Consider the following 26,466-nt stretch of genomic DNA (forward strand, 5'->3'; position numbering starts at 1 on the left):
TGCATCACTGGCAATAATGCAACTGGAATTGATTCCTTTGTTTTTTTTTCTTTCTGCATCTTCCTATCATCATCTGAATCAATAATTTAGTGATAAACTACAGCCAACCATCTAGAATCCAGCCAGCCACATTGCATCTTGAGACATATATATATATAACTATGAAATAGAAACCAAAACCAAGAAACACAAAGCAAAAACATTACAGCTGATCTAAAAAATGTCTACCATTAGCATGCATATATCTATCCTTAACAAGCCAGTAAAGTCTCCCCATGGCTTGCATAGGAGAGCCTCAAAGGCGCGGTGTATCTCTCATACTTCACCAGCGGCTCTCCTCAATGCTCGTTGCTCCACACAACTAGAAGAAGATCATCAAATCCGACGCTCTGGAAACTACGAGCCTTCCCTCTGGGATTTCAGTTACATTCAGTCTCTCAACACTCCGTACAAGGTATGGTTCATGGTTTCTAAATATATTAGTGTATTAAATGTCTAGTTTTCCTTTTTGTCTATTCGCCAATAAATATCTCATTTTTTTTACTATTTATGGCAAGTAGACCCCACATTCTCTAACTAATTTCACTCACATTTTATTATAAACTCAATATATAAAAGTTAGACATTCCACATTTTATTGCCGGAGGGAGTATTTTACTCATAACTAATACAATATACATATATACCTGTATAGGAGGAGACACACTTGAATAGGGAAGCTGAGTTGATTGTGCAAGTGAAGAGGTTGCTACATGATAAAAAGGAGGTTGTTCATCAATTGGAGTTGATTGATGACTTGAAATATCTTGGACTATCTTATTTCTTTCAGGATGAGATTAAGGAGATTTTGGGTTCTATATATATTGATAACACATGTTTCCAAACTAATGAAGCAGATGGTCAAAAGGATTTGTATTTCACCGCTCTTGGATTCAGAATTCTCAGACAACATGGTTTCGATGTTCCCCAAGGTGGTACTAAAAGTTGTTACAAATTGTGCTTTTAACATATTTTATTTCTTTGAGTATTAAATCTAAATATAGTATATGATCTTATTCTTAATCGCAGATGTCTTTGATTGTTTCAAGAACAAGAAGGGTAGCGATTTCAAGGCAAGCCTTGGTCACGACACGAAAGGAATGTTACAACTTTATGAAGCATCATTCCTATTGAGAGAAGGTGAAGATACATTGGAGCTAGCAAGGCAATTTTCCACAAAATGTCTGCAGAAAAAGCTTGACGAGGATGGTGGCGATGAAATTGACGAAAATCTATTATCGTGGATTCGCCACTCTTTGGATCTTCCTCTTCACTGGAGGGTTCAAAGACTTGAGGCAAGATGGTTCTTAGATGCTTACGCGAGAAGGCCAGACAAGAATCCACTCATCTTCGAGCTTGCGAAACTCGAATTCAATATCATGCAAGGAACATATCAACAGGAATTAAAAGAAATCTGGAGGTAGTAGATATTACACTTGAGAATTGTTGTTCATTTATTTGTTAATTAATTAATTGATTTATTTATTTTTGTTTTGGCAATGTTATAGGTGGTGGAGTAATACAGGCTTTGCTGAAAAACTACCATTTGCAAGGGATAGGATTGTGGAATCCTTCTTTTGGGGAGTTGGAATGTTTGAGCCTCATCAGTATGGATCTCAGAGAAAAATGGCTGCAATATTTATTATGCTGATAACAGTTCTAGATGATATTTATGATGTGTATGGCACATTAGATGAGCTGCAACTTTTTACAGACATCATTGGGAGGTGAGTATATATTTTGACTGCACATCTTCATATAGGGATATGGTCAGTTGATAATTATCTTTAATAGCCGACAACTATGCAAATAACCAAATTTGTATGTTGGTTGACATACACATGTCTTTTGGTTACAAATATAGATGTGAACAAAAGATATAAGTATGTCAAGCTACATTTAGTTGCATACAAATGAGTTCATGTAGACATCTATAACGTATGTTTTTGACATAGTTATCATTATAAATTTAAAATAGTTGTCAACCCTCTTCATATATATGTAATTGATTAGAAGAATTGATGGATTGACTAATTGAATTTAAATTTCAGATGGGACAGTGAATCCATAACCCAACTACCATATTACATGCAACTGTTTTATTTGGCACTCAACAACTATGTTTCAGAGGTGGCGTACGATGTTCTCAAAGAGCAACATTTCATTTGTATCCCTTATCTACAAAAATCGGTACATACATATACTTTTATTGCTCTCTACCACTACAAAAAAAAAGAACGCTAATTAATGACGGAATTAGTGACGGCAGTGGAAATTTCAAGATTTAGTGACAGATAAATGACTAAAAGTGCCGTCACTAATTGGTGACAGAAAAGTCCGTCACTTATATGAAATTACTACTGTAACCGTCTTTGATTTCCGTCATTGTAACTTTAGTGACGGACAAATCCGTCACTAATATTTTTTACTGACAATCTTTTTAATGACGGATCCGTCAGTACTTAATCTGTCACTATATCAGTTAAGTGCCTAAATTTTGCTGATTCCGTCACTAAATCGCCCGTTTTTGTAGTGTACACAATGAAATGAAAGAAATCATGTTGATTGTTGTGATCAATATATTTTATGTTTTGTAGTGGATAGATTTGGTTGGAACATATTTGAAAGAGGCAAAGTGGTACAACAATGGATATACACCAAGCCTGGAAGAATATCTCAACAACGCCAAGACTTCAATAGGGTCTCCTAATTTAATATCGCAACTCTATTTCACATTTGCAAACGGAGATGACAAAACGGCCATCGACAGCTTGTACCAATATCACAACATACTTTACTTAGCAGGAAGGATTTCAAGGCTTGCTGATGATCTTGGCACATCTCAGGTACTTAAATGGAGTAATAATTTATATTCTCATTTTTTATGCTTTTGGATATTTCATCTGATTAGTGTTTGTTATGTGTAGCACGAGCTGCAGAGAGGGGACGTGCCGAAAGCAATCCAGTGTTACATGAGGGATATAAATGCTTCGGAGGAGGAGGCGCGTGACCATGTGAGGTCTCTGATTGGGGAGGCGTGGAAGGAGATGAACACGGAGGTGGCGGCTGGTTGTCCGTTTCCGGATGATTTGGTCGCAGCCGCGGCTAATCTTGGAAGAGCGGCGCAGTTTATATATCTCGAAGGGGATGGTCACGGCGTGCAACACTCAGGAATACATCAACAGATGGGTGGCTTGCTGTTTCAGCCATATGCCTGAATATTGCTTTCATAACCAACAATTCTATTGTGGGTTGATCTGCTTCCATAGTCTAGGCATGTTGTATTATTTGTAAAGAAATTGCATGATTAGCAAGATAGTAGTACTTGCTAAATATGTATAAAGGTTAATGTATTTCCTAAATTCAATCAATGGTCCAACTCCTAGTATTAATTATATATACTCCCTCTGTTTCCAAAGAGTATGAACATTTGGTTCGACACGAGTTTTAATGCATAATTGGTAAAGTAAGAGAGATAGAAAGAAAAAGTTTTAAAAGTATTGTCAGCGGAGAATGAGTTTCACCTCATTAAAGATAAAAGAGTTTCCGAAATTAGAAAATTCATACTTTTTAGGGACGGACTAAAAAAGAAAGAGTTCATACTTTCCAGGGACCGAAAGAGTATTTTACTTTAATATAGATACATGTATTAATTTAGGTTCATTAAAGTAGTTTATTCCTACTTTAGTATAATTAGGATGATCCTTATACTATTTCTTCAGTCAAGTATTCAATAAGAATTATCTACAAAGAGTATCCTCTTGTTATTCTCGTTTCAAATATGTCCACATATATTTGTCAGTGAAAATTACAATTTTTGGAGTATCAAAATGAGGAGTTTTTTTTTCATCATAATATCAAGGGAATATGATAAAAAAAAATGTGTAAATAATCCAACACTAATGTGGTAGGGAATATAGAATAATAAAAATGTTATGGCGTTGTTCAGGCTTCAGCAAGCAACTGTAGTCATCTATTTCTGATTTATGGGAGCCACCTTTTTGGAGCAAGAATGTTTTATTTTGTGTGTATTTTGTGGTATGAGATATTGGTGTTAAAATGTTCTTCATTTTTGTTGCATATTACTTGTTAGTGGTCCCAATTCGTTGTTTATGTGTTTTTGGTTTTGTGTATTTGTTGGTGTAAATATTTATTGATATTAAACATAGTATGTCCTGATTATATATTTAATTTCCAGACTTTATCGAGGCTGCTTTTTGATGTATATTGGTGGGGTACATGGCCAATGTGTATAATTTCGTTTTATGCTATTTTGTTTTCAATGAATTTGTTGAACATGTCCACATTCTGTAATCTGTAAATGTTCAGGACTAACGTGTAGAGTATGTTTGTGCTAATATCTATTGCATATAGATGGGACATTCATTAAAAGGTTGCACTACAATGATGAAAGAGTGCATGTAAATTAATATATGCATGGTATTTGGTATATACACCCTCCTGTCCACATTAAATGTCATATTTTTTTTTATTAAGACGGTCTCAATAAGTGTCTCATTTCATTTTTACCATTTTGATAGTAGATCATATATTTCACAAACTCATTCTCACTCACATTTTGTTATATAACTAATATATAAAGTAGGACCCACATTTCACTAACTTTTATTACCCACTCTTACTAACAAAGTCAAACAATTTCTTTTATGATGAAATACTATATACAAATGTGACCCAAATGGATGGTTCATTTGGACCGTCCCCAATAAAGAGGGACCGGAGGGAGTATAATACATACAAATGTGACCTAAATAGATGGTCCAAGTATAAGTTGATGATGTTCTAGGAACGCAAGGTGTGATTGTTGTTTGATGGAATGCTTTATTCTAAAACATGAGATGACTATAGATGAAGGGTAAAGAAATGTGCACGTAAACCAACACAACCGATGTAGAGAAAATAAAACAACAAAAATGTTATGCCATTGTTCCGTCTCAAAAATGATAACCATGAATCTTAGTTTGATATCTACGTATATCTCTGGTGGCATTAATATCATTCAAGATGGTATAAGAGCATTTGTAGACATTTGATGCGCAATTGATAAAATGTACTTCCTCTGTCTCATCACAAGTGATCAACTTTCTGTTTTGGGTTGTCCCACTACAAGTGATTGATTTCCTCTTTTAGCAAAAAAACAAAACATTTTCCCTCTCTTACTTAATTCTAGGGGTGACAAATCGTGCGGATTGAATCGTTATTGGGTCAACCTGATAACGACCCAACCCAATAAGGCCTAACTCGAACCCGAGCTGTTAAGGAAACTGCAAATCCGAACACGAACCCGACCTGCTACCCTCAAACCTGAACACGACCCGAACCCGACACGATATAATATGGGCTGACACGACACGATAACAACCTGAACCCAATATTACACGATTAAATCTAATTTTCATGATTTAAACCCGATTTATAAAATATTATATAATTAAACTAAAGTTTTTTTAAAAAAATAATATTATAAATAATAAAAATAATAATATTATTTCTTAATAGGTTATCTGTATCCAACCCGAACCCAACCTGAAATTTTCAGGTTCATAACGAGTCAACCCAATAAGGACACAAATCATTAAGGTGTGGCCCAACCTATTATTTTCGTGCGGATTCGTGTCGGATCAAAAATTGTCAGTCCTACTTTATTCTACACTACAAAAAAACTCGCGATTTAGTGACGGAATTATCCGTCACTAATCAGCAAAATTTCTTCTCTAAACATAGTTATTGACGGATAAAGTACCGACGAATCCGTCAGTAACAAACTTGTCACTAAAAACTTTAAGTGACGGATTTGTCCGTCACCAAAGTTACTAACCCACTCAATGACGGAATAGTAGGTGGCTGCCACATATTAGTGACAGACTTATCTGATACTCCCTCCGTTCCATGTTAATAGAGTCATTTTATTATTTTGGGAAGTTTCAAGTTAATTGAGTAATTTCTATTTTTAGCAAAAAGTAATTTCACTTTTAGTTTATTCTCTCTTCATCTCTCTTACTTTATTCTCTCTTACTTTTTCCACCATCCATTTAACACATTATCCTTAAACTCCGTACCGCAAAGAAATGCATCTATTAACAAGGAACGGAGGTGATAGAAATCCATGGGTTCCATCCTAAAACCAATTGGTTATAGGAGGAGGGGCCCATGAGACTTATATACTAGTTTCAGTTTTCTCTTGACACCGATGTGAGACAGTTATATGTTATATTTTTAGTTTCAATTGCCAACACCCTCCCTCAAACCCTTCAAGGTGAACCTTGGAGGGGTTGGACTTTTTCTAATCGATTGGACAATCGGCCCAATTTTTTTTTTCGATCGGTTGGACCACTTGGCCCAAATTTATAAGTCCAGATATACTGTTGGGTCAGTCATTTTTTTGGTTTCGGCCCAGATATACTGCTGGTTCAGTTAAATTTGACCCACAGTCGGCGACCCGCTTTGATACCATGATAGAAATTCATGGGTTCCATCCTAAAACCAATTGCTTATAGGAGGAGGGGCCCATGAGACTTATATACTAGTTTCAGTTTTCTCTTGACACCAATGTGGGACAGTTATATGTTATATTTTTAGTTTCAATTGTCAATAGGAGGGAGTACTAATTAGTGACTGACGAATTTCAGTCATTCATCCGTCACTAATTCTTGAGCTGTTTTTCGCCGTCACTATAATTCCGTCACTAATGAGCGTTTTTTTGTAGTGCTATTTCTCTTACTTTTTTCCATCTTTCTTACTTTATTCTATCTTCATCTCTTCTACTTTTTCTTCTCTCATAATTTATTCGCTCCACTTTCATTTAATAAATATAATTTTCTTAAATTCCGTGCCCAAAAGAAACTCACACTTATGATGGGACGGAGGAAGTAAGAAAAAAAGGATAAAGGTAGGTAACGTTAGAGAGTCAAAGAGAAAAAAGTAGTAAAAATTTTTATGTAAATGAGATAATTTTTAGTAAACAAAACAAAATGAAATAGTAAGGCTATAATTTATGGTTTATGGATGGATGAAGTATTAACTACAGGCTTGATATACTGTCCTATTAAAAATGACATGTTTATATTTTTTGTTGTACTATTAAAAATGATATATTTTCTTAAATGAAAATAGTATCGTTATCTCTCTTATTTTATTCTTTCTGTTATATAAAATTTCATGGAAAAAACAAATGTTCAATATTTAGGGAAACGAAGAGAGTATACTAAATTAAATTTCTTTCATCCCATTCTGAAAAGAAAATGTTACATTTCAAACTTCTGTTATAAGATAACATACAGTAAATACTCATAAAATGTAGAGATAAAAGAAAAGCAAAAAGATGAGAAGAGACAAAGTATCAACCATACTAATTGAAAATGAAAAAAAAATCAAAACATAATATTGTAATCAACAAGTTTTGAGAGCCAAGATGAAGAGACTGGTGACCACGAGCAGCGGCCGGCAAGTCTACGGCCCAAAATGGCAGAACATCGAAGGAAAAGACGAGATCGAGAGGGACGCCGGCGATCATTTGGTTTCCATTAAATCATCTACAATAGCCGATCATGTTTCTGATGAAGATATTAGCGTAAATCAAGCATGGAAAGGTCAGATAATTTATTGAGATGCAAAAAATATATTATAAAATCTCACTATTTCTTTGATTTTTTTTATAACAGAATCTATGTACAAAGCTGCACTAGAAGGTGATTGGGAAGCAGCCGGTGTAGTTCTTGCACGACACCCGACTTTAGCTCGTGATCACATAACGGAAGAGAGGGACCGAGCTCTGCATGTAGCGGTTGCAAGGGAGCACGAGGAATTCGTGCGAAAACTGGTCCAAAATATGAGCCCAGACGACGTGGCATTGCTAGATGGACATGGCTACACGGCTTGTTGCTACGCGGCTGTATCGGGAGAAATACGGATTGCAGACCTAATCTTTCAGAGAAATCCGAATCTGAGTGCTTCGCGCGACATAAATGGCGCAACGCCTTTGCATAAGGCTGCATTGCACGGAAACAAAGAGATGGTTTCGTATCTTCTGAAATGGACTAAAGTTGAAGATTTGTCTAGAGGAGAATGGTTTGATCTTTTGGTCAATGTTATATGTTGCAAAATGTATGGTATGTTGTAATATCTCTACCTTATTTTATGATAGACTATATAGTAACGTTTTGTTGAGATTATAGGTTTTAATTTTTGTAGGTGTGGCTCTAGAATTATTGGAAAGGGATGGACCTCTTGCTACTATGAGAAATGAACAAGGAACAGCATTGCATCACTTAGCCAGACACGAAGTTGAAGATGTGAAGCGCTCCCGTTTCAAAGCCATAGTACTCGATTTGCTTCTCGTACATAGTGAACTAATCGGTACGCATTACAACAAACTCATCTTATAATGATACAAAATTGGAGATGCAATTACCAGATTTAGAAATTTTATGAAATTGCCAAAATTTAAGGCGTAAAGAAAAGATGAGGATACTTTTGTCAAGTAGTGTAGGTGATATATTTAGAAACACTAATTAACTCCGCAGTTAAATAAAAAATTATCCTTAGCTGTTTTTATTATGGTAGTGAAGAGACTTGAAATATTTTTCAATGTTTCAAAATCAATTATATGAATTGTATATTACTAACTTGCTTCATTGAAGGTTCTTGCATCTATAAAAGTAACTACTAACTTTCAAGAGGTGATTCTTAGAAAACAGTTCATGGATTCTTTCAAATTGAAGCTCTAAAGTAAAAGTGAAGGCTATAAGAGTGATGGTGAAACCATATGCTATGGTGGTGCTATGTCCTTTATTTTGCTTTTTCTTTGTATATTGAAAAATGCCATATTTATAAAGGTAACTAGTAAATATACTCCTTCCATTCATTAATAAATTTCCACGGGTTTATTGTACTTACTGATCTATATTTACTACTTACTAATATAGCTATGTATAGTAACAATATTAATTTTTAATATATTTAGTAGTATTTGATTCATAGTTTGATTTAAACATACTTAGAAGCATGACATTGTGATAAAAAAAATATCATAGGAGAACGGATGTTTGGAGCAATGCAACCAGATCTATGCTCATTAGCAGAGAAAATATGGACCGAAATCCAGAAATTAGAGCGGCTTCGTGTGCTCGAGCTTATCAAGAACCCTCCGATCCTTCATGATGCAGCGAAAGTAGGGAACGTCGAGCTTATAACTATGCTTACCAGCACTTACCCCGATCTTTTATGGGACATAGACAGCGACGGGTATACTATATTCCACATCGCTGTCATATATCGACAAGAAATTGTGTTCGGACTCATTCACGAAACAGGAGCTGCAAAACATTTTATTGCAATCTCACAAGACCAAAATGGTGACAATATTTTGCATTTAGCTGCCAAGTTAGCACATCCAAATGCAAGGAGGATCGTCACCGAATCCACTATTGAAATGCAAAGGGAGATAGTGTGGTTTATGGTAAGAATTCATTTACACTTAAATTAATATAAGTTGATAGATACTATTAGTATAGATGTATGATCCGTTGCTAACTTTCTTTAGTTGCTAACACTGCTAACTAATAAATGCAGTTTATTAAAAATGTCGACAATATGACAATGAAATGTCAACATAAACTTGGTTGATATTTTAATACATTGTGTTGACATTGATATTTAAATGTCAACACTGTATATTAAAATGTCAACACAAATTTGTGTTGTCATTTTAATGTGATCGTGTTAACATTTTTAATACATTGCGTTGATGAGTTAGCATGTTAGGAATTTAAGAAAAGTTAGAGAACACACCCCGTATGAGTATAATTTTAAAATTTAGTGGTTCTCATTGTATTGCAGTCAATGTTGATCATTAATATCATATATTTCGATTTCAAGAAATTAGGGTTTCTCTGAAATCTACAGTCCAGTCATTATTATGGCACATTTGCATCACGGTAAGAGAGATCCGAACCATAATGTTTGGCTAACACTGCAGGAAGTTGAGGCGATTGTCCCACCACCGTGTTTGGAGATGAGAAACAAGGAGGGGAAGACTCCACAAGAGTTATTCTCAAAGGAGCACGAGAGCTTGCAAGAGAAGGCAGAAACATGGATGCGCAACGCAGCACATTCATGCATGCTGATAGCCACCATTTTGCTTACATTAGTGTTCGCGGCTGCATTTCAAGTTCCGGGAGGAAACGAAGACTCTGGGCTTCCGGTGCACATAAAGAGGAATTGGTTCACATGTTTCATTATTTTTGAAGCAGTCGCCATGTTTAGCGCGACAATGTCCATCACTGTGTGCTGGTCGGTCATGACATCCAGCTTTGAAGAAGATCAGTTTATGCAGATATTACCGAATCTATTGAAACTTGGACTTATCATCCTCGTCATCTCTCTTGTCGCCTCCATCTCTGCCTTCGTGTCGGCCTACTTTCTGGTCTTCGTTGGAGCAAGGGCATTGCTTGTTAAATTTGTTATTCTTTTGGTTTATATTGTGCTTGTTTACGCAGTTCTCTATCAGTTCGATAAGATATGGCTTAACGTCATCCTTCCTGGATATCTAGCTCAGAAGCTTTCTACACCGGTATGGCGTAGGCGTCGTATGACCGGAAACAAGAAACCCTAGTCATCGTTTGTAGAGTGTATTCATACATGGGATTTTATTTTCGTCGTATTTTATTGGTGTGGATGTGAGATATACATAGCAGTGTGTAATTTAAAAATGGTCTTGTGAGTTGTAGTATATATCTATTGAGTTCATATGTTTTTTTTTTGAGATAAAAGGTTGTTGGTTGAATAGAAGAATAGATGGCAACTTTCAATTTTAAATGACATACTTTTCGTTCAAAAGATTGGAACTTAGTTCTGAGCATAATCTTATGAACATCATTTCATTTGGTGCCTAATTATTTAAATTTTAAGCATCATCTCACATAAAACATGAAAGATAAGAACTGAATTTTAGTATTATATGGCATGGAGTTTACTATACAATAATGGACTTATGACTTATGACTTATGAGGATCATCTCCTTGCAACTTGGCATAATCTAATACTTACATTCATATGATAATATTTGAATCTAAAACACTCTAAAGTTTAAACCTTCCATATTACAAAAGAAAAAAGAGTTTAAAGGTAGCTTCCAAACTTCTAATCCAAGCATACATGTTAAAAAATAAATAGGACCACAAATAAAGAAAGAAAAGGAGAGTGGCCATAAAAGAAGAAAAAGAAATAAAAACATCATATAAAAAGTTTCATATTGCGGAAGAGAATTTTGGGCACCTAAAATGGATAACATTCTTCATTCAACTTCAACCCAACCAGGATCATTGCAGACTGCTACATCAACTACAGGTTATCATATTTCCCATTAATGATTTGTACATTTTTTCAATTATGCTTAACTTTTTAAAAAAATTTCGAACAGGAAATCGTTCAGATGGCGATTCCATGTACGAGGCTGTCCTAGAAGGCGACTGGGAAGCTATTGAGAAGCTTCTAGAAAGAGCCCCGTCCCTAGCTTTTGTTGAAATAAACGAGAGGGGCGATAGAGCTCTCCATCTTGCTGCTGCGATGGGGAACGAGGAAATTGTACGAGAGCTGGTGGAGCGCATAAGCTCGTGCGATGACTTAGCATTGCTAGACGGGCGCGGATGCACAGCGTGTTGCTATGCAGCTATCTCGGGGGACGTTGAAGTTGCTGATATAATGCTGAGAAAGAATCCGTGTTTGGTGACTGCGCGTGACAAAAATAACGCCACGCCCCTCCATAAGGCAGCTTTCTGTGGGAATAAGGAAATGGTCTCTTATTTTCTCAAATCTACTAAGGTTGAAGATTTTTCAAACCAAGAATGGTTTGATATCTTGTTGCTCCTTGTACGGACAAGAATGTATGGTATGATAATATATCGCCAATGAATTCATAATACTACAGAAATCACTAACCTTCCAAAAATTTATATGTATTCGTTTATCTCTTATTCATAAATTTTACGTACTTCTACGTGGTTAAACCTAACAAAGAAAGAAACAAATTAAACAAAACACGAAGAAAATGAAGTTGACATCGCGAGGCCTTGAATTTGTGCAGATGTGGGTTTAGAACTATTAGAGAAGAATGTATCTCTGGCTACAATGAGGAATGAAGAAGGAACCGTCTTGCATGCATTGGCACGACAGGATATTTCACACTTCCGCGCTAATAGAAGAATATTAGATAGTCGTCATGTGAAAAAGGCTACCATGAAAGGCGTACCAAGTAAGCACCCTATTCTCTATTAGTCGGGGGTTTCGGTTTTGCAGTCATGCCTCGATATTTCATATCGCCTTCGACTTTATATGCATACATAGGTGGTTTTTCGACTAATAGATGGGTGTTCAAGTCATCCCCCAGTGTGTAAATTTTAAAAAAGATACGAGATGCCGATAAAAGTGTAAAATACAGGTTATCTAATATAGTCATAGTAGACATGAAATATTTAATTAATAGCCATCATACAGATTAAGTTATCTGTACATTGTACTTTCATAGTGTACCATATTTTATACATGGATAAATAAATAGAAATTTTCAAGGCCTGACGGTTGACTCAAACTCGAAATCTTTGACTCTGAGCATCAATCACTCTACCATATTTTCTTTTGATGGATGGTAACTAATGCATGTAATTCTTGTTAGGGCGCCAAATTGAAGGAGTGATGCAACCCGATCTTCAGTTGTTAGCTGAGAAGGTATGGACCGAGGTTCAAAGACTGGATCGGGCAAGAGTGCGTGATCTAATGAAAAATCCTTTGATTCTTCACGACGCGGCTAGGTTTGGGAATGTCGAGCTTATAACAATGCTTACTCGGGATTACCCTAATCTGATTTGGGAAACAGATAGCGACGGGTATACCATATTTCATGTTGCTGTAATGTATCGAAGAGAAAATGTGTTTAGACTAATTTACTCTTTTGGAGCTTTCAAACATCTTCTTGCAACCTCACAAGATCAAAATGGCGACCACATTTTGCATCTAGCAGCAAAATGACCTCCTCCCAATTCAAGGAATGTAGTATCCATTCCACCCTTCCAGATGCAGAAAGAGTTAGCTTGGTTTAAGGTAATTTACAAAACATGATTTTGTTCGAAGTTCAATATATTACGTGCCGATATAAGCCTATACCACATTATTTCTTAAATATTGATATGTTTTAATTATGTTACAATTTAAGAGATTGTTTAAAAAGGAGAAAAAAATGAACATTGATGAAATTCCATCCGACGACACCAAAAATGTGAACTGTGTTTTATTGACTTAAAATTCGCATTGGACTTGCAAAATGGGTTGACGAGTCAAACTCATAACCTTTGCCATAATATACAATGATTTTGCTCATTTAACAAATGGTGAAATCATCATTTTATTGTTTTAGGGCTTTTTTTTAAATTTTCGTAATTTTATTTTATTTCCTTTTGAGTCCTAAAATTTTCAAACCACTTATAAATACTGACTTTCATAGTGTTGCATTTTCTATAGTTAATAATTTCTTTCCATTTCAATAAACTAGGATTTCCACAAGTTCATTCATTCTCATGGCATATTTGCATCAAACAACATTTATAGATTATTTAAATGGGATATAATCACATGCAAACTCTAGATATTATACAAACTCCAAACTATGATCTGGCCGTTAAAAATGTCAACATATGACAAAAATAACATCAACAAAAATTGTCAACACATTGTCAATAGTTGACATTGTGTTGACAATGTGTTGATATTAAAATCTTGAAATTTTACAATTTATTGACATTGTGTTGATACTGTGTTGACACTATATTGATGAGTTTGGAGTTCGTACAATATATTGAGTTTGCATTTTATCACTACCCTTATCTGAATTGTATCATACTCCATTTGTCCACGAAAAATAGGGCTATTCCATTTTTATCCTTCATTTTGAAAAAATGATAATAAATAGTTAAAGTGGATAGAAAGAAAAGTAAGAGAGAGAATAATATAGACAAGAGACTTCTCTATATTATTCTATCTCTTACTTTTCTTTCTATCTACGTTAACTATTTATTATCATTTTTTCAAAATGAAGGATAAAAATGGAATAGCCCTATTTTTCGTGGATGGAGAGAGTAATTATTATAACTTACAGGAAGTGGAGGCAATTTCTACAGCATCATATCTAGAACGGAGAAACAAAGAAGGACAGACATCAAGGGAAGTGTTTAGCAAGGAGCACAAGTCCCTCCTAGAAAAGAGTGAAATGTGGATGAGAAACACGGCAGATTCGTGTATGCTAATTGCCACTATCATGCTTACCGTCGTCTTCACAGCCGCCTTCACTGTGCCGGGAGGAAACAACAAGGACGGCTTGCCAGCACTACTCCACAAGAGTTGGTTCACATGTTTCGTTATTTTTGAAGCGTTGGCTTTGTTTGGGTCGACGCTTTCTATCATAGTGTTCTGGTCGATCATGACATCGAGCTTCGAAGAAAGCCAATTCTTGAATACATTACCTACGCAGATGAAAGTCGGACTAATTGGGTTGTTGATATCTCTTGTTGGCTCCATCTCGACATTCATGTCAGCATATTTCTTGATGTTTGTTTCTGTGAGAGGGTGGCTTGTTAAGTTGGTTATCATTGATGTTTATGTGACGGTTCTTCTAGCGATTGGGATCGAGATTGTCAAGTTGTTGCTCAACACAAACCTTCAGCGGTTTCTCTCTGAGTTGGTGCCCCGTGCCACACCAGAGAACCTGGTAAGACCGGTGCTACGGATGAAGCACTGAGCTTTCCGACCTTATTGATGCGATTCAACCAGAACTTTTCAGCGGGTTATCAGCTGCAAGTTAAAGTTGGGTCTATGATCATTGTATTATGTGTGCCCTATGATATATTTTTAAGTTTATGCCAAGTTATTTTAGTTCAGTTGCACAATTTTTCCCTTCCTTTCTCGATTCTTAATTCTTCCCTTAGTCACGATAAACCAAGCTTTCTATCCTTAACAATCATAGAATTTGGCCACCATGCGAACTAATTATTGGGATCTCTTTTTGTATTAAACCGCGTACTGAGATGGCCAATCTCAGAGGTAAATCGCCGGATACAAAAAGAAACAGGATTACAACTCTACAAAGTACAAGTGAAACACAATCGAAACCCTAGATAATCTCAAGTCTTCCACCAGACTTGAGTCTCCAGCTACACCGAGTCATCTGCACACTACGTAGACCAATTAGTAATACAAGCAACTGATCCCGGGGGATCTAAATCAAAGCAAAACAAAAGACAAGAAGAAGAGAAACAATAGAGATGTGGCTCAGGTCACAACAGCGACTACACCTGGCCAAGAACCTCCCCACAGCTTCAACCAAGGGTCACAAGAGGAAGAAACCGTCTAACTCAGGTGTCTAACTATACCGTGTCTCCAACTACCGCTTGCTCCGGCCTCCTCTCACGTAAACCTTCACAAACACAGAAATCTCACCCGATCTACAAAGGATCTCCCACACCATACACCAACCAAAGTCATATCTGAAACCCTAGGTCGGATCTAACACCAGATCTCTAAAGGAAACCTAGAGACTAACCAAACTCAAGATCTTCACCGATTGATCTAACTAAAATTGTAATACCCCGAGGTACCATACACGGAGTGTCACGTTTTCTGTCATCTTGATTACTCAAATATAAAACACATTATGCAAATCATGTAATTTGTAGAGCCCATGTAGAGCCCATGCAAATCATCTTGATTACTCAAATATAAAACACTTTGCACGATGGCTCAATGGCCTTGCAAAATGGCTCGATGGCCTAGCACGATGGCTCAATGGCCTGGCACGATGGCTCAATGGCCTTGCACAATGGCTCGATAGCCTGGCACTATGGCTCTATGGCCTTACACGATGGCTTGACGTCCCAGCACGATGGCACGATGGCTCGTTGGCCTTACACAATGGCTCGACGGCCTAGCATGATGGCTCGATGGCCTGACACAATGGCTCGATTGCCTAGCATTGTGGCCTTACACGATGGCTCGACGACCTAGCACGATGGCCTGGCATTGTGGCCTTACACGATGGCTCGACGGCCGAGCACGATGGTTCGATGGCCTGGCATTGTGGCCGTACACGAAGGCTCGACGGCCTAGCACGATGGCTCGATGGCCTAGCATGATGGCTCTATAGCCTTGCACAATGGCTCGATGGCCTGGCATGGTGGCCTTACACGATGGCTCGATGGCCTAGCATGATGGCTCGATGGCCTAGCACAATGGCTAGATGGCTCGTGCCATGCCCGGTGGCCTTGCACGTCTCAGCCCATGACCAAGCTTTTGGGCATAGCTGGCGCGGTCTGGCTGAGTCTCACCCATGTAGATCATGATCCATTGACCCAAGGAAAACCCAATTGTAGATGTTTGATCAATATTTTTGTGAAGTAGATTTTCAATTTATCAAAATAAACAAATGCAAATCATAGATCGAACAAGAATTCATGAATCTAAGATGAAACAAGAAAGATTGACATTGGATAGTGTGGAAATTGGAATACAAAGTCATTGATGAAGCAAGTTAAAGCACTTACAACATAATTAACATGCATTCATGGCTAGATCTTCAATGCAACCACAATCCTCAAAGCATACCTCTACTTGATCCATACTTTACTAGGAATTGATGAACCAAGCAAACTAAATCTAGGAAATAGATGAAAACCCTCTTCAAGAGGAACAAATCTCTCAAGTATATGATTTCAGCAAAAACTAAGGAATAAAATCGGAAAAGGGGTATTTATAGTTTAGACCCAAATCCCTAGAAAAAGGCCCACAAAATCTATCATGCGCAACTCTACCCGGCTGGGTGGATATTAGGGTGCTAAATCACCCGGCCGGGTGAAATTCTCTGGACCAGCCCTGCCTTCCGTGAGTCACCCGACTGGGTGGACGAAGTGACCCAAAAGTCACCCGGTCGGGTGGAATGCTCTGACCTTTTCATGCCTTCGACGACGCACCCGGTCGGGTGGCAACATGGGTACCCGGCCGGGTGGGAAAGTTTGGTTGCAGCTCCTCCAGAGAGTTGTACCCGTCCGGGTGGTTTGGTGCGAAAAATCCCACCCGGTCGGGTGGAATGCTTCCTCCTTCAAATTTCAGCAACTTCCTTATCGCGGGCTCCCCGTTCTTCATGGACTCCTCCAGCATGGCCTTTTGCACAAAAGTAGAGAGCCCCTCCCGCAGTCGCCTCGCCACGGACCTCGTCGTGGGGCCTCCACGTGGGGTCGTATCATCCTCCCCTTCTTAGAAAGGATTTGTCATCGAATCCGATCCTTTTCTATTCCTCGCATCCTCGGGAGGTCCTCTAACTTTATTGGATCCTTGGTTTGTCTTCTCACTCATCATTGGACCCCAATTAATCCATGGCGCACGTCGAAGTGAAGACTCTTGACATCTAGCTCCCGTGGTCATATCACCCTCCCCTCCTTGGAAAGGATTTGCCCTAAAATCCGGATTCCGCAAACCTAGAGAATAGAACGAGAGCAAATCAAATATCAAAATATGATGATAAAGATTAAGACCACTAACGGCTCTCAAAGATGTTACCACACTAAGATGATCGACATGCTCTAACAAGTTCAAAACCAATACATAAGCTATTGGAGAATAAAAATGTAAGCATCCTTTAACATTGAAGCCCCAAACAAAACCATATGATGCAAAGTTTTTGACAGAAAGACAAGAAAACATGTCAACCCCATTGAACGGCTTGATTGTCATGCAATGAAAGCAAAGATTATGCCAAGACACATATGCATCGAACACTTTGTCATCTTTACTCCCAACTTTGCCCACACTACTTAGGGCTATATGTATTAACTTCTTCACAAAATATTTGGTATTCTCAAAAGTGCTAGGGGAGTATAAAAAGGATCTTTATAACAAAACACTTCAAACTCATCAAGATATCCTTCACGCCAATGCTCAAATAAATCCAACGCATACAAACTAAATTGAGGAGAACACACCCTCACAAAGTAATCCCAAACAAAATCATTTAGTGCATCACTCTTGCCAAAATATGAACTACAACCCACATCAAGCTTGCAAGAAGAATTATCAGTTAACAAACAAAGTTCCTCACAATGGTTTTCACTCACTTGCACCAACAATTTCAAGAAGTGGTCAAAAGTATACGCACAATGTATCCATAAATTTTTATGCTCAACATGCATAATAAGCACAAAATCATGCATATGTAACTTGTGCAAAGGCATAATCATCATCGTAAGATTCTTATCAAATAGGCCTCACGCAATTCCTCTAACAAACTTAGATCATGACTACCCATATGGGAACAATGCATTCTTATGCCATTAATCACAACAAAATCCACAAGCGACATGTGAGTAGCAAAATTCTTCACAAAACGACCATAGAACACTCCAATCCCATTGAAGGGTTTAACCACTTGACAATGGAAACATAGCAAATACCAAGTTCTAAAGTCATTGATCATTTCACTCATCATGGTCCTCATATTTGCACCCACATGCTCATGAGACTCAAAAATACACACTAGTAAAAGCTTAGACATCTTAGTATGGAAGGAAGTTACTCCAACGTTCAAGGTAAATTTCACAAGAGAAATGTCATGCCTTTCAATACTTGTATGTAACCAAAAAGGATCAACATATGAGGCAAATAAAGATTTAGCATTCAAAGATTCAAGCTCATGAAACCACTTTTTACACAACTCGTCAATAACAAATCTATCAAAATAAATGGGTTTCTCTAATACAATCATCTCTAAGGGAGAATCACATGGAGACAAGGATAGTTCACTTGAACCTTGGGCAAGGAGTTCATCCACTTGCCCTCGTTCCTCTTCATCCTTATCCGGGGATGTAGTTTCTAAGCCATGTACAACTTGATGCTTCACTTCCATGTCTTCAATTTTACTCACTAAAAAGTCACCAACATAAGAAGACATAGAAAAAGTGTTAGTGGGTAAGAACTTATATTCCTAGGGCAAGAGACAAAGGCTCATTTGGTGCCCACCCACGATTGGCCTTAGAATCTAACAAACACCCTTGACTCACTTGTGCTTGTGGTTTTTCTCTCATGTGGTATTTTTCTTTTCTCTCACCCCCACCACTTTCTCTTGACTTTTGCACCTCACACTCTTGTATTTTATCACGCTCTCTTGGCTTTTTAAACTCACTTTCACTCTCAAGCCTTCTCTCTCTCTCTCTCTCTCTCTCTCTCGTTCTTTATCTCTACTAATTTGGTTTAAGCTCATCAAAGAAGAGACATTTCCATACATATCAAGAAGCTCATGTGAGAAATGGAAAGAAGAGGATGTGGTCACACGACTTGATGGAGTACCCATTTAGTTTGTGTCAACACCACTATGACGATAGGTAGGCCTCAACCGAGCTCTATATGCGACTTCTTCTTCAATTGACCTCTCAAACCCCTTAAAGCTAACATGATCTCTCACCCTCCTAGAATGCCACTCTCCATGAGATTTTGGAGCTCGCTCCCCACTACTTCCCCTATCAAGTCAATCTTCATGGTACCTTGACTCATAGTCACATCTATCATCACCATTCATTCCACACTCCTTGCTAACATACTTCTTATAGCCTCCATTGTCCCTCAACACTACATGTTCTATGCCAGAAGCTTTGAGATGTAGATGGTCACTTTTAGGAGTAACGGATCTTGATGCACGGACCTCCTTTAAAGCTCCAACCAAGGTGTTTTGATTGGATGTCCATCGGGCCTCGAATTCCCTCACTTCTTCTCGGATATCTTGCTTGAGATCACGCTTGAAATCCGACACCATTTGGTCCATTAAGCTCACTAGGTCCCCCTCGAGTGTAGGATGGCTCATGCTTGTATCCTCCCATTCCGCAGTTGTCCCCACTATTTTGTTGGACCGGGTGCGAGGAGGCATAGAGTAAATTCCTGCAATAAGACTAACACTAAGGACTAGCCCAAGTGTGGTTAGTGAAAAATAAAGAAAATAAGATTTAAGAAGGTGGCCTTAACCAAGATGTCCCAACCCCCCAAAAGACACTCCCCAATATCACTCGGAAGAAGGTTTAGAGTATAGTAAAAGGTGGTTTCCCTCACACTCGCAACTCTAATTCCAAGTTTTAGGTGCTTGAGGTGGATCAATCAAGGTATACCTCTTGGCAAACAAAAATCAAGAAGACATAATACATAAACACATATTAGCAAGTTGCAAGTAGGTTCAAGGCCTTAAGCAAAACACACACAAGCCATATATGAAAGCTGGAAATATAGTAAACATGGACTCAGCTTTAGGAATTTGTTTTGTATGGTTCCCCAACCCCAAAATGGCTGAAACTTTGTGCATAGCTTCACTTTAGAGTATATTTCAAGGATAAAATAGCCCCAACAAGTCAGATTTTGATATAGGGTATGATTTTTCACTTTTTTTCCCCAACTATGCAAAAACAGGGCACATGTATTCAACCGATCAGATCCATAGGCAAACGAAGGTATTTTTAGCTGTTTTTTGTAGGCAAGTAGCTAACATTACAAGGTAACTTCAAATAAAATTTCAGCTCAATCCATCAACAATAGGTCAATCCGATCAGCAATTACATATAGGCTAAAACAAAGGAAACACAAAGGCTAAAGTAAAAAATCATATAAACAAAAGATCAAACACCTAGTGGATACTAGGCTCTAGATACCAAATGATATGGATCCATGTAGATTATGATCCATTAACCCAAGGAAAACCCAATTGTAGATGCTTGATCAATATTTTTGTGAAGTAGATTTTCAATTTATCAAAATAAACAAAGGCAAATCATAGATTCAACAAGATTTCATGAATATAAGATGAAACAAGAAAGATTAACATTGGATAGTGTGGAAATTGGAATACAAAGTCATTGATGAAGCAAGCTAAGGCACTTACAACATAACTAACATACATTCATGGCTAGATCTTCAAGGCAATCACAATCCTCAAAGCATACCAGTACTTGATCCATACTTCACTAGGAATTGATGAACCAAGCAACCTAAATCTAGGAATTAGTTGAAAACCCTCTTCAAGAGGAACAAATCTCTCAAGTATATGATTTCAGCAATAACTAAGGAATAAAATGGGAAAATGGGTATTTATAGTTTAGGCCAAAATCCCTAGAAAAAGGCCCACAAAATCTATCATGCGTCACTCTACCCGGCCGGGTGAATATTAGGGTGCTAAATCACCCGGTCGGGTGAAAGTCTCTGGACCCGCCCTGCCTTCCGTGAGTCACCCGACCGGGTGGACGAAGTGACCCAAAAATCACCCGGTCGGGTGGAACGCTCTGACCCTTTCATGCCTTCGACGACGCAAATTTCCCTTTACAATTCCATAGTCCAAAAATCACAATTGTAGTCATTGGGTACTGGGTATGATATTGAAGAAGTCTCTAAATAATGCAATTCTGATTGCAAACAAATCAAAACAATGATAACGAGACGAAAGAGTATTTTTCTGACTTCCATCTAGAAGGCAAGCTGGTTTTCAACCGTCGGAGAATTGATAGGGACCAAACTTTTACTTTATTCCGAAAGTGAGCTGATAACCTCTCTCTATATATTTATTTAGCTTATTTAATGAATTATTGTTTAGCTGTTAGGATTTGATTTAGCATCCTAGTTTGTAGAAGTCTTATAAATATATGTGGGGTCTTTATTATCATTAGGGAGTGTTCACCTTGGAAGAATTGGCCATATCTGGGTCCATTTCTGAGTATTCTTGGTGTTTGGTGTATGCTATATATTCAGGAGAGCCCAAGAAATAATGGCTAGCCCACACTGTTCATATGAAACAGAGTAGATTTTTTTGTTTTCAAATTGGTAAGATTTGGTATCTGTATTGAAGAGCGGACCAAGAATTTGTAGTGAATACTGAGAATATATCCATCACGGTTCCAACGATTCTTCTGTTGTGGGGTTTTCACCTGAAGTTTTCAAATGTTGTCTGTAGAGAAGAAAGAACAATTTTAAAAAATTAGTAAAGCACCATGTTTACAGTAGTTGGGTACAGAGCTCATTCCACAAATCTTGTATACTAAACAATTGTGTGCACGTTATAATTATGCTGGGAAGGGGAATTATGTAATGAAGAAAAACTAGTGCTAAATGTTTTTAAGCATTGTTTATCCTTTCCTTCTCTTTTTAACTTCTTTGCAGGGTAGTTGTATTTTTCTTATGCTTCATCAATCATTACATATTACTGCAGTTTCAGTTATTTCTACAAGTATCTTCTGCATCAAGTGCTTTTTGGGAATGTGAGATTTCATTGCGGACCAGAAGCATCTCAATACAAGTGGAAAATGGGGCCTCTAGCTTTCTCATATCTTCTCCTAATGAATTGTGGTCAGCCATTTAGTGAAAAGATAAAACTGTATTCAAACAAGATTGCCCCACTTTAGGACCACTTCCATATGCCACTTGCAATGTTTATGGTTCCTTTATAACCATTAGAGACATTCTTCAAGCCCACCATTATCACCATAAGCTTTGAAAGTGACGTTGCACCTGATAGATTCGTATGCGATGGATATGCAGGTTTGCACGTCGTACTTGATGTTCGTTTCGTCATTAAAGGCTAAGCATACACTAAGGGGTAGTTCGGTAGGGTAGATCATCTAATCTTGAAATTTTATAAACAAAAATGACCTAAAATGTGTGTTCTTCTCATATTCGAAGCTGGGATGTCAAGATGATACTAATAATGACATTATTCCAGTCATGTTTGTTATACTAATAGTTTCTTGAAGTAGATTATGCTCACAAAGCACTTAATTTATATTATTTTGAAATTCTACTTCCTATGTTTCATAATAGTGGAGTCGTTTTGCCATTTTTGTACGTTCCATAATAATGGAGTTATTTCCTTTTGCAGCAAAAGTCTAACATATTTTTTCTCTATTACTTTACTGTCTCTTACTTTATTCTTTCTTCAGCTCTCTACTTTTTTCATTTCTTACTTTATTTTTTCTTTAGTTGACTCAGTTAACACAAATTTTCTTAAATCGCGTGCCAAAAAGAAACGTCCCACTACAGTGGAATAGAGGGAGTAAGATTTAGTATAAATCTTGTGATTAAATGCTTAATAAGCAAATGGTTAAACAGCATTCCAAAACAGCAGACACATAAGAATGCTGGACAAAATGAATCTATATTTTCTCAATAGTAATAATATAGTATGAGCTGATGCTCCTACATTTGGACAAAAACTCAAAGGTGCAAAAAATTCTATCTGTGACAAACACATTTGTAGTGATAAGCGCTGTTTATCGGATCGTTGCCTTCAACCGGAACTTGCTCGGCTCTGCACTTAAACCGGCACCCTCTGCACTCGTTGTAGGTGCACGTTGGTGCCACCGAGCCAATCAGCAATCTTCTAGAGCCATCCTGCAATTTCCACAACCATGATGTCGAAACTCGTGACAAAAAGAAGAAATGTAACCTTAATTAAGGCTTACTTGAATTCCTGGTGATGCAATACCATAATCTGTAGACCCTGTGGCATCTGCAGCATTGCCAAATAAGTTAGAATTACGCACGAAAGAATGAAGCGCGACGCGAAGGGGGAAAGGAGTTGGGACCTTGGATGAGGAGAGCGGCGTAGAGGAAGGCGAGGAGGAGCAAATGCTTCTCCCAAGGGGCCATCGGGGCGCCTTATCCGTAGATGGGAGAAAGGATGTGAAGAATGTATGTGTGTAGATAGGAAGGGAGTGTGGGTGAATACTGACCATAAGGAGATAGAATTGGCTAAAATATGCAGTGGTGCTGCTAAAACAAAAGGAGGTCCCCAACTTAACAGACAAAACAAAATTGTTGAAATAACAGTTTGCTGGATTATTCCATGCGCCTACAAAATCTTATTCACTGTCATCCAATTTTTTTGTATTTATTTATTTTGTTGGAATCATTGTAGGGAGGAGATTGATATCTTTCATGAAAGAATCAAGGGATGTTCCCAAAATTATTCATTTGACTGAAATAAGTTTTGCTTTATTATTTGTTTGTGAAGGTGTGATTCGTTGCTAACTCATCAATGCAGCGTATTAAAAATGTCAACATAAAGTTTGTTGATATTTTAATACATTGTGTTGATATTGATACTTAAAATGTCAACATAGTATATTATAATGTCTACGCAAATTAGTGTTAACATTTTAATGTGATCGTGTTGATATTTTTAATACACTGCATTGATAAATTAACAAGTTATCAATTTGAGAGAAGTTAGCATTAAACGCAGCCTATATATATTTGTGTTTCTAATCTTGCATGTGCTAGTATGACTTTTTTTTTTAGGTTGATATAATGATATGATCTCATGCAGTGTGTTGATGCTTCAAATTGTGTGTGTGTGTGTGTGAAATTGAAGCATTGATAAGCTTGAATATGGTAGAAGATAGAGCCACGTGTAGGGGGCAGCCTAATTTTTAGGGGGTGGGACCCACTAAAGAGATAAGAAATTGTGGGGTGAATTACTATTGGATTGATAAACTATTGGAAATAATGGTTTAATATTTGGATTAGTTAACCTTTTTAACAAAATTGTGCCACACATGTAGATATTTTCTTCCCAAAATTCAAATTTCAGTCATGAATAGAATACGTGACTGGTGCAAAATAAAATAAAAATACGTACTCCTATATTATTATTAGTATGTAAGCGATTGGCAGTGAAACAATATATATTTCCGTACTTCAATAGTTCAATTTGAGACAGTTAGGTTATTTAATTTTAAGCTCCGCTTGATTTTTATTTAATTAACGAATTAAACTGTAAGTTTCTCTGAATTTATTTAATTCTAATAAAAATATGATGAATCACTAAAATTCGAAAAGAATGCAAGAATTATAAATGAAAACTGAGCAATCAACTCTCGTGGTGAAAAAACCCATTATCCGACCTGCTTTGTTAAACTCGACAAGGAAATTAATTATTGAAATAAAAAGAAAATATGTGGAAAAAACAGTAATGTGGAATCAAAATAACTTTGTGTAGGAAATGAAATAATGGCTTCTCTTATCACGTGATCAAGTCGACTCCGACGGCGTGTGGTCCTTCAACCTCATGCGTGCCGCAGGTTCAGTGTTCGGAGCTTCTTTTCGCATAGTTAATTTGTTAAATTCTTTTACACATTCGTTAAATCTTATCTCAAATGTGGGGTCGAATTTTTTAAAACAACAAATATTATATTGAAATAATTATTTTTTATCATAAATATATAAATATAAATACAACTACCTTACGTTGCGCGAAATAGTTGGCTCGTGTGAGTATTCATATACCAAAAATATCATTTTATTCGGGATGATTGTGAACTATTCTCTTTCGACGTATATCGTCAAAATATCTTTCAACCAATCATCTCCCTGTCTTATTTCCCAATCTAACTTGCCAAATTTCATTGCAGATTCTAATGAACGTAAGACTAAAAACGAATTTAATCAATTGATATACTATAAAACTTTGTAATTTAATCTTATTAAAAACAAATCACTTAAATCTATTATAAAAATAAAGACAATTATTGCATTTATTTAAATTAGGCCAAAAACAATGGGTTAATAAAAAATAAAAATAATAATTTGATAATTATTATTAAATTATAGAGAAAATAATAGGAGTAGTATGATAATTATTATACATACAGCAATTTCCTTCTATGAATATTAAGCAAGAATTGACATTGTTTAAATTAAAGATAATGTCGAGCAAGAACTGATTGTGAAGAATATTCAGCAGGAATGGACGTTGTTGTTTCAAAGATATTACTATATTTTTATTTTGCGTTCAAATTATTATAAAACAACTGTTGAGTCATTTTATTAGTAATAGAATAAATTATTGGACTATAAAATAATAGGTTTCATAATTCACATATGAGAAGGCCCATTTGTGAAGCCTACGAAATGAAACTAAAAGAGGGTTTAAATGTGCAGTCATATTAGTCCTTTGAACTCATGCATTAATAAATCTTCCATGAGACCAACACTGCGGACTAACTGATAATTTTGTTTTAAAGGAAACAAATTATAGTTATTAAAAAAAATACTCCCTGATTTAAGGTCTCACTTTGACTCGATGCATGTTTTATAAAATGTGAAAGAAAGTGGATCGAAAAAATTAATGGAATCCTGGGTTGACTTTTATACATTAGTTTTAAAATTGGATGTAAATGAGTTAGAAGAATAGAATGGCTAAAGGCAGATGGTATAAGGGAGACCCTATTTTGTCATTCCTCTTATCTTTTTTACTACTTCCATGGCTGCTCATGTCATGATAATCTATATTTTGTCATTCCTCATTCCATCAAGGTTGTCTTAGCCTTTTCGATTTGGTTTGCTGCTAT

General features: G+C 36.8%; 5 protein-coding genes across 6 annotated transcripts; 4 read left to right on the forward strand and 1 right to left on the reverse strand.

Annotated features, from left to right (window-relative positions):
- LOC121782641 ((+)-sabinene synthase, chloroplastic-like) lies at positions 1-3,401 on the forward strand. The gene is made up of 7 exons (XM_042180571.1): positions 1-454; positions 695-971; positions 1,069-1,459; positions 1,548-1,766; positions 2,091-2,229; positions 2,637-2,885; positions 2,967-3,401. Exons 1-7 carry the CDS (start codon positions 221-223, stop codon positions 3,255-3,257), a joined length of 1,800 nt encoding a protein of 599 aa, XP_042036505.1. The 5' UTR covers positions 1-220; the 3' UTR covers positions 3,258-3,401.
- Positions 3,402-7,434: 4,033 nt separating this feature from the next.
- On the forward strand, positions 7,435-10,765 carry LOC121781913 (ankyrin repeat-containing protein NPR4-like). The gene is made up of 5 exons (XM_042179620.1): positions 7,435-7,649; positions 7,722-8,168; positions 8,251-8,415; positions 9,093-9,517; positions 10,037-10,765. The coding sequence occupies exons 1-5, from the start codon at positions 7,472-7,474 to the stop codon at positions 10,670-10,672; spliced, it is 1,851 nt and encodes a 616-aa protein (XP_042035554.1). The 5' UTR covers positions 7,435-7,471; the 3' UTR covers positions 10,673-10,765.
- Positions 10,766-11,268: 503 nt separating this feature from the next.
- LOC121781281 lies at positions 11,269-14,961 on the forward strand. Of its 2 annotated transcripts, XR_006046170.1 has the most exons (5): positions 11,269-11,407; positions 11,481-11,948; positions 12,144-12,311; positions 12,732-13,156; positions 14,208-14,961. XR_006046170.1 is itself a non-coding variant. In XM_042179020.1 (4 exons), exons 1-4 carry the CDS (start codon positions 11,341-11,343, stop codon positions 13,082-13,084), a joined length of 1,056 nt encoding a protein of 351 aa, XP_042034954.1. In that variant the 5' UTR covers positions 11,269-11,340; the 3' UTR covers positions 13,085-13,197. The 2 variants fall into 2 exon arrangements, 1 of the variants encoding a protein (XP_042034954.1); XM_042179020.1 differs by lacking the exon at positions 14,208-14,961 and having other exon boundaries at positions 12,732-13,197.
- Positions 14,319-14,846, forward strand: LOC121782676 (ankyrin repeat-containing protein ITN1-like). Its single transcript, XM_042180627.1, has one exon. It carries the CDS (start codon positions 14,319-14,321, stop codon positions 14,844-14,846), a length of 528 nt encoding a protein of 175 aa, XP_042036561.1.
- An 8,290-nt stretch (positions 14,962-23,251) lies between the features above and the next one.
- LOC121781328 (EPIDERMAL PATTERNING FACTOR-like protein 9) lies at positions 23,252-23,892 on the reverse strand. The gene is made up of 3 exons (XM_042179075.1): positions 23,701-23,892; positions 23,578-23,624; positions 23,252-23,506 (listed from the first exon to the last, which is right to left on the reverse strand). Exons 1-3 carry the CDS (start codon positions 23,762-23,764, stop codon positions 23,348-23,350), a joined length of 270 nt encoding a protein of 89 aa, XP_042035009.1. The 5' UTR covers positions 23,765-23,892; the 3' UTR covers positions 23,252-23,347.
- Between the last annotated feature and the right edge of the window lie 2,574 nt (positions 23,893-26,466).

Source organism: Salvia splendens, chromosome 20 (genome assembly GCF_004379255.2).
Source record: "Salvia splendens isolate huo1 chromosome 20, SspV2, whole genome shotgun sequence".
In the NCBI taxonomy this organism is placed as follows: Eukaryota; Viridiplantae; Streptophyta; class Magnoliopsida; order Lamiales; family Lamiaceae; genus Salvia; species Salvia splendens.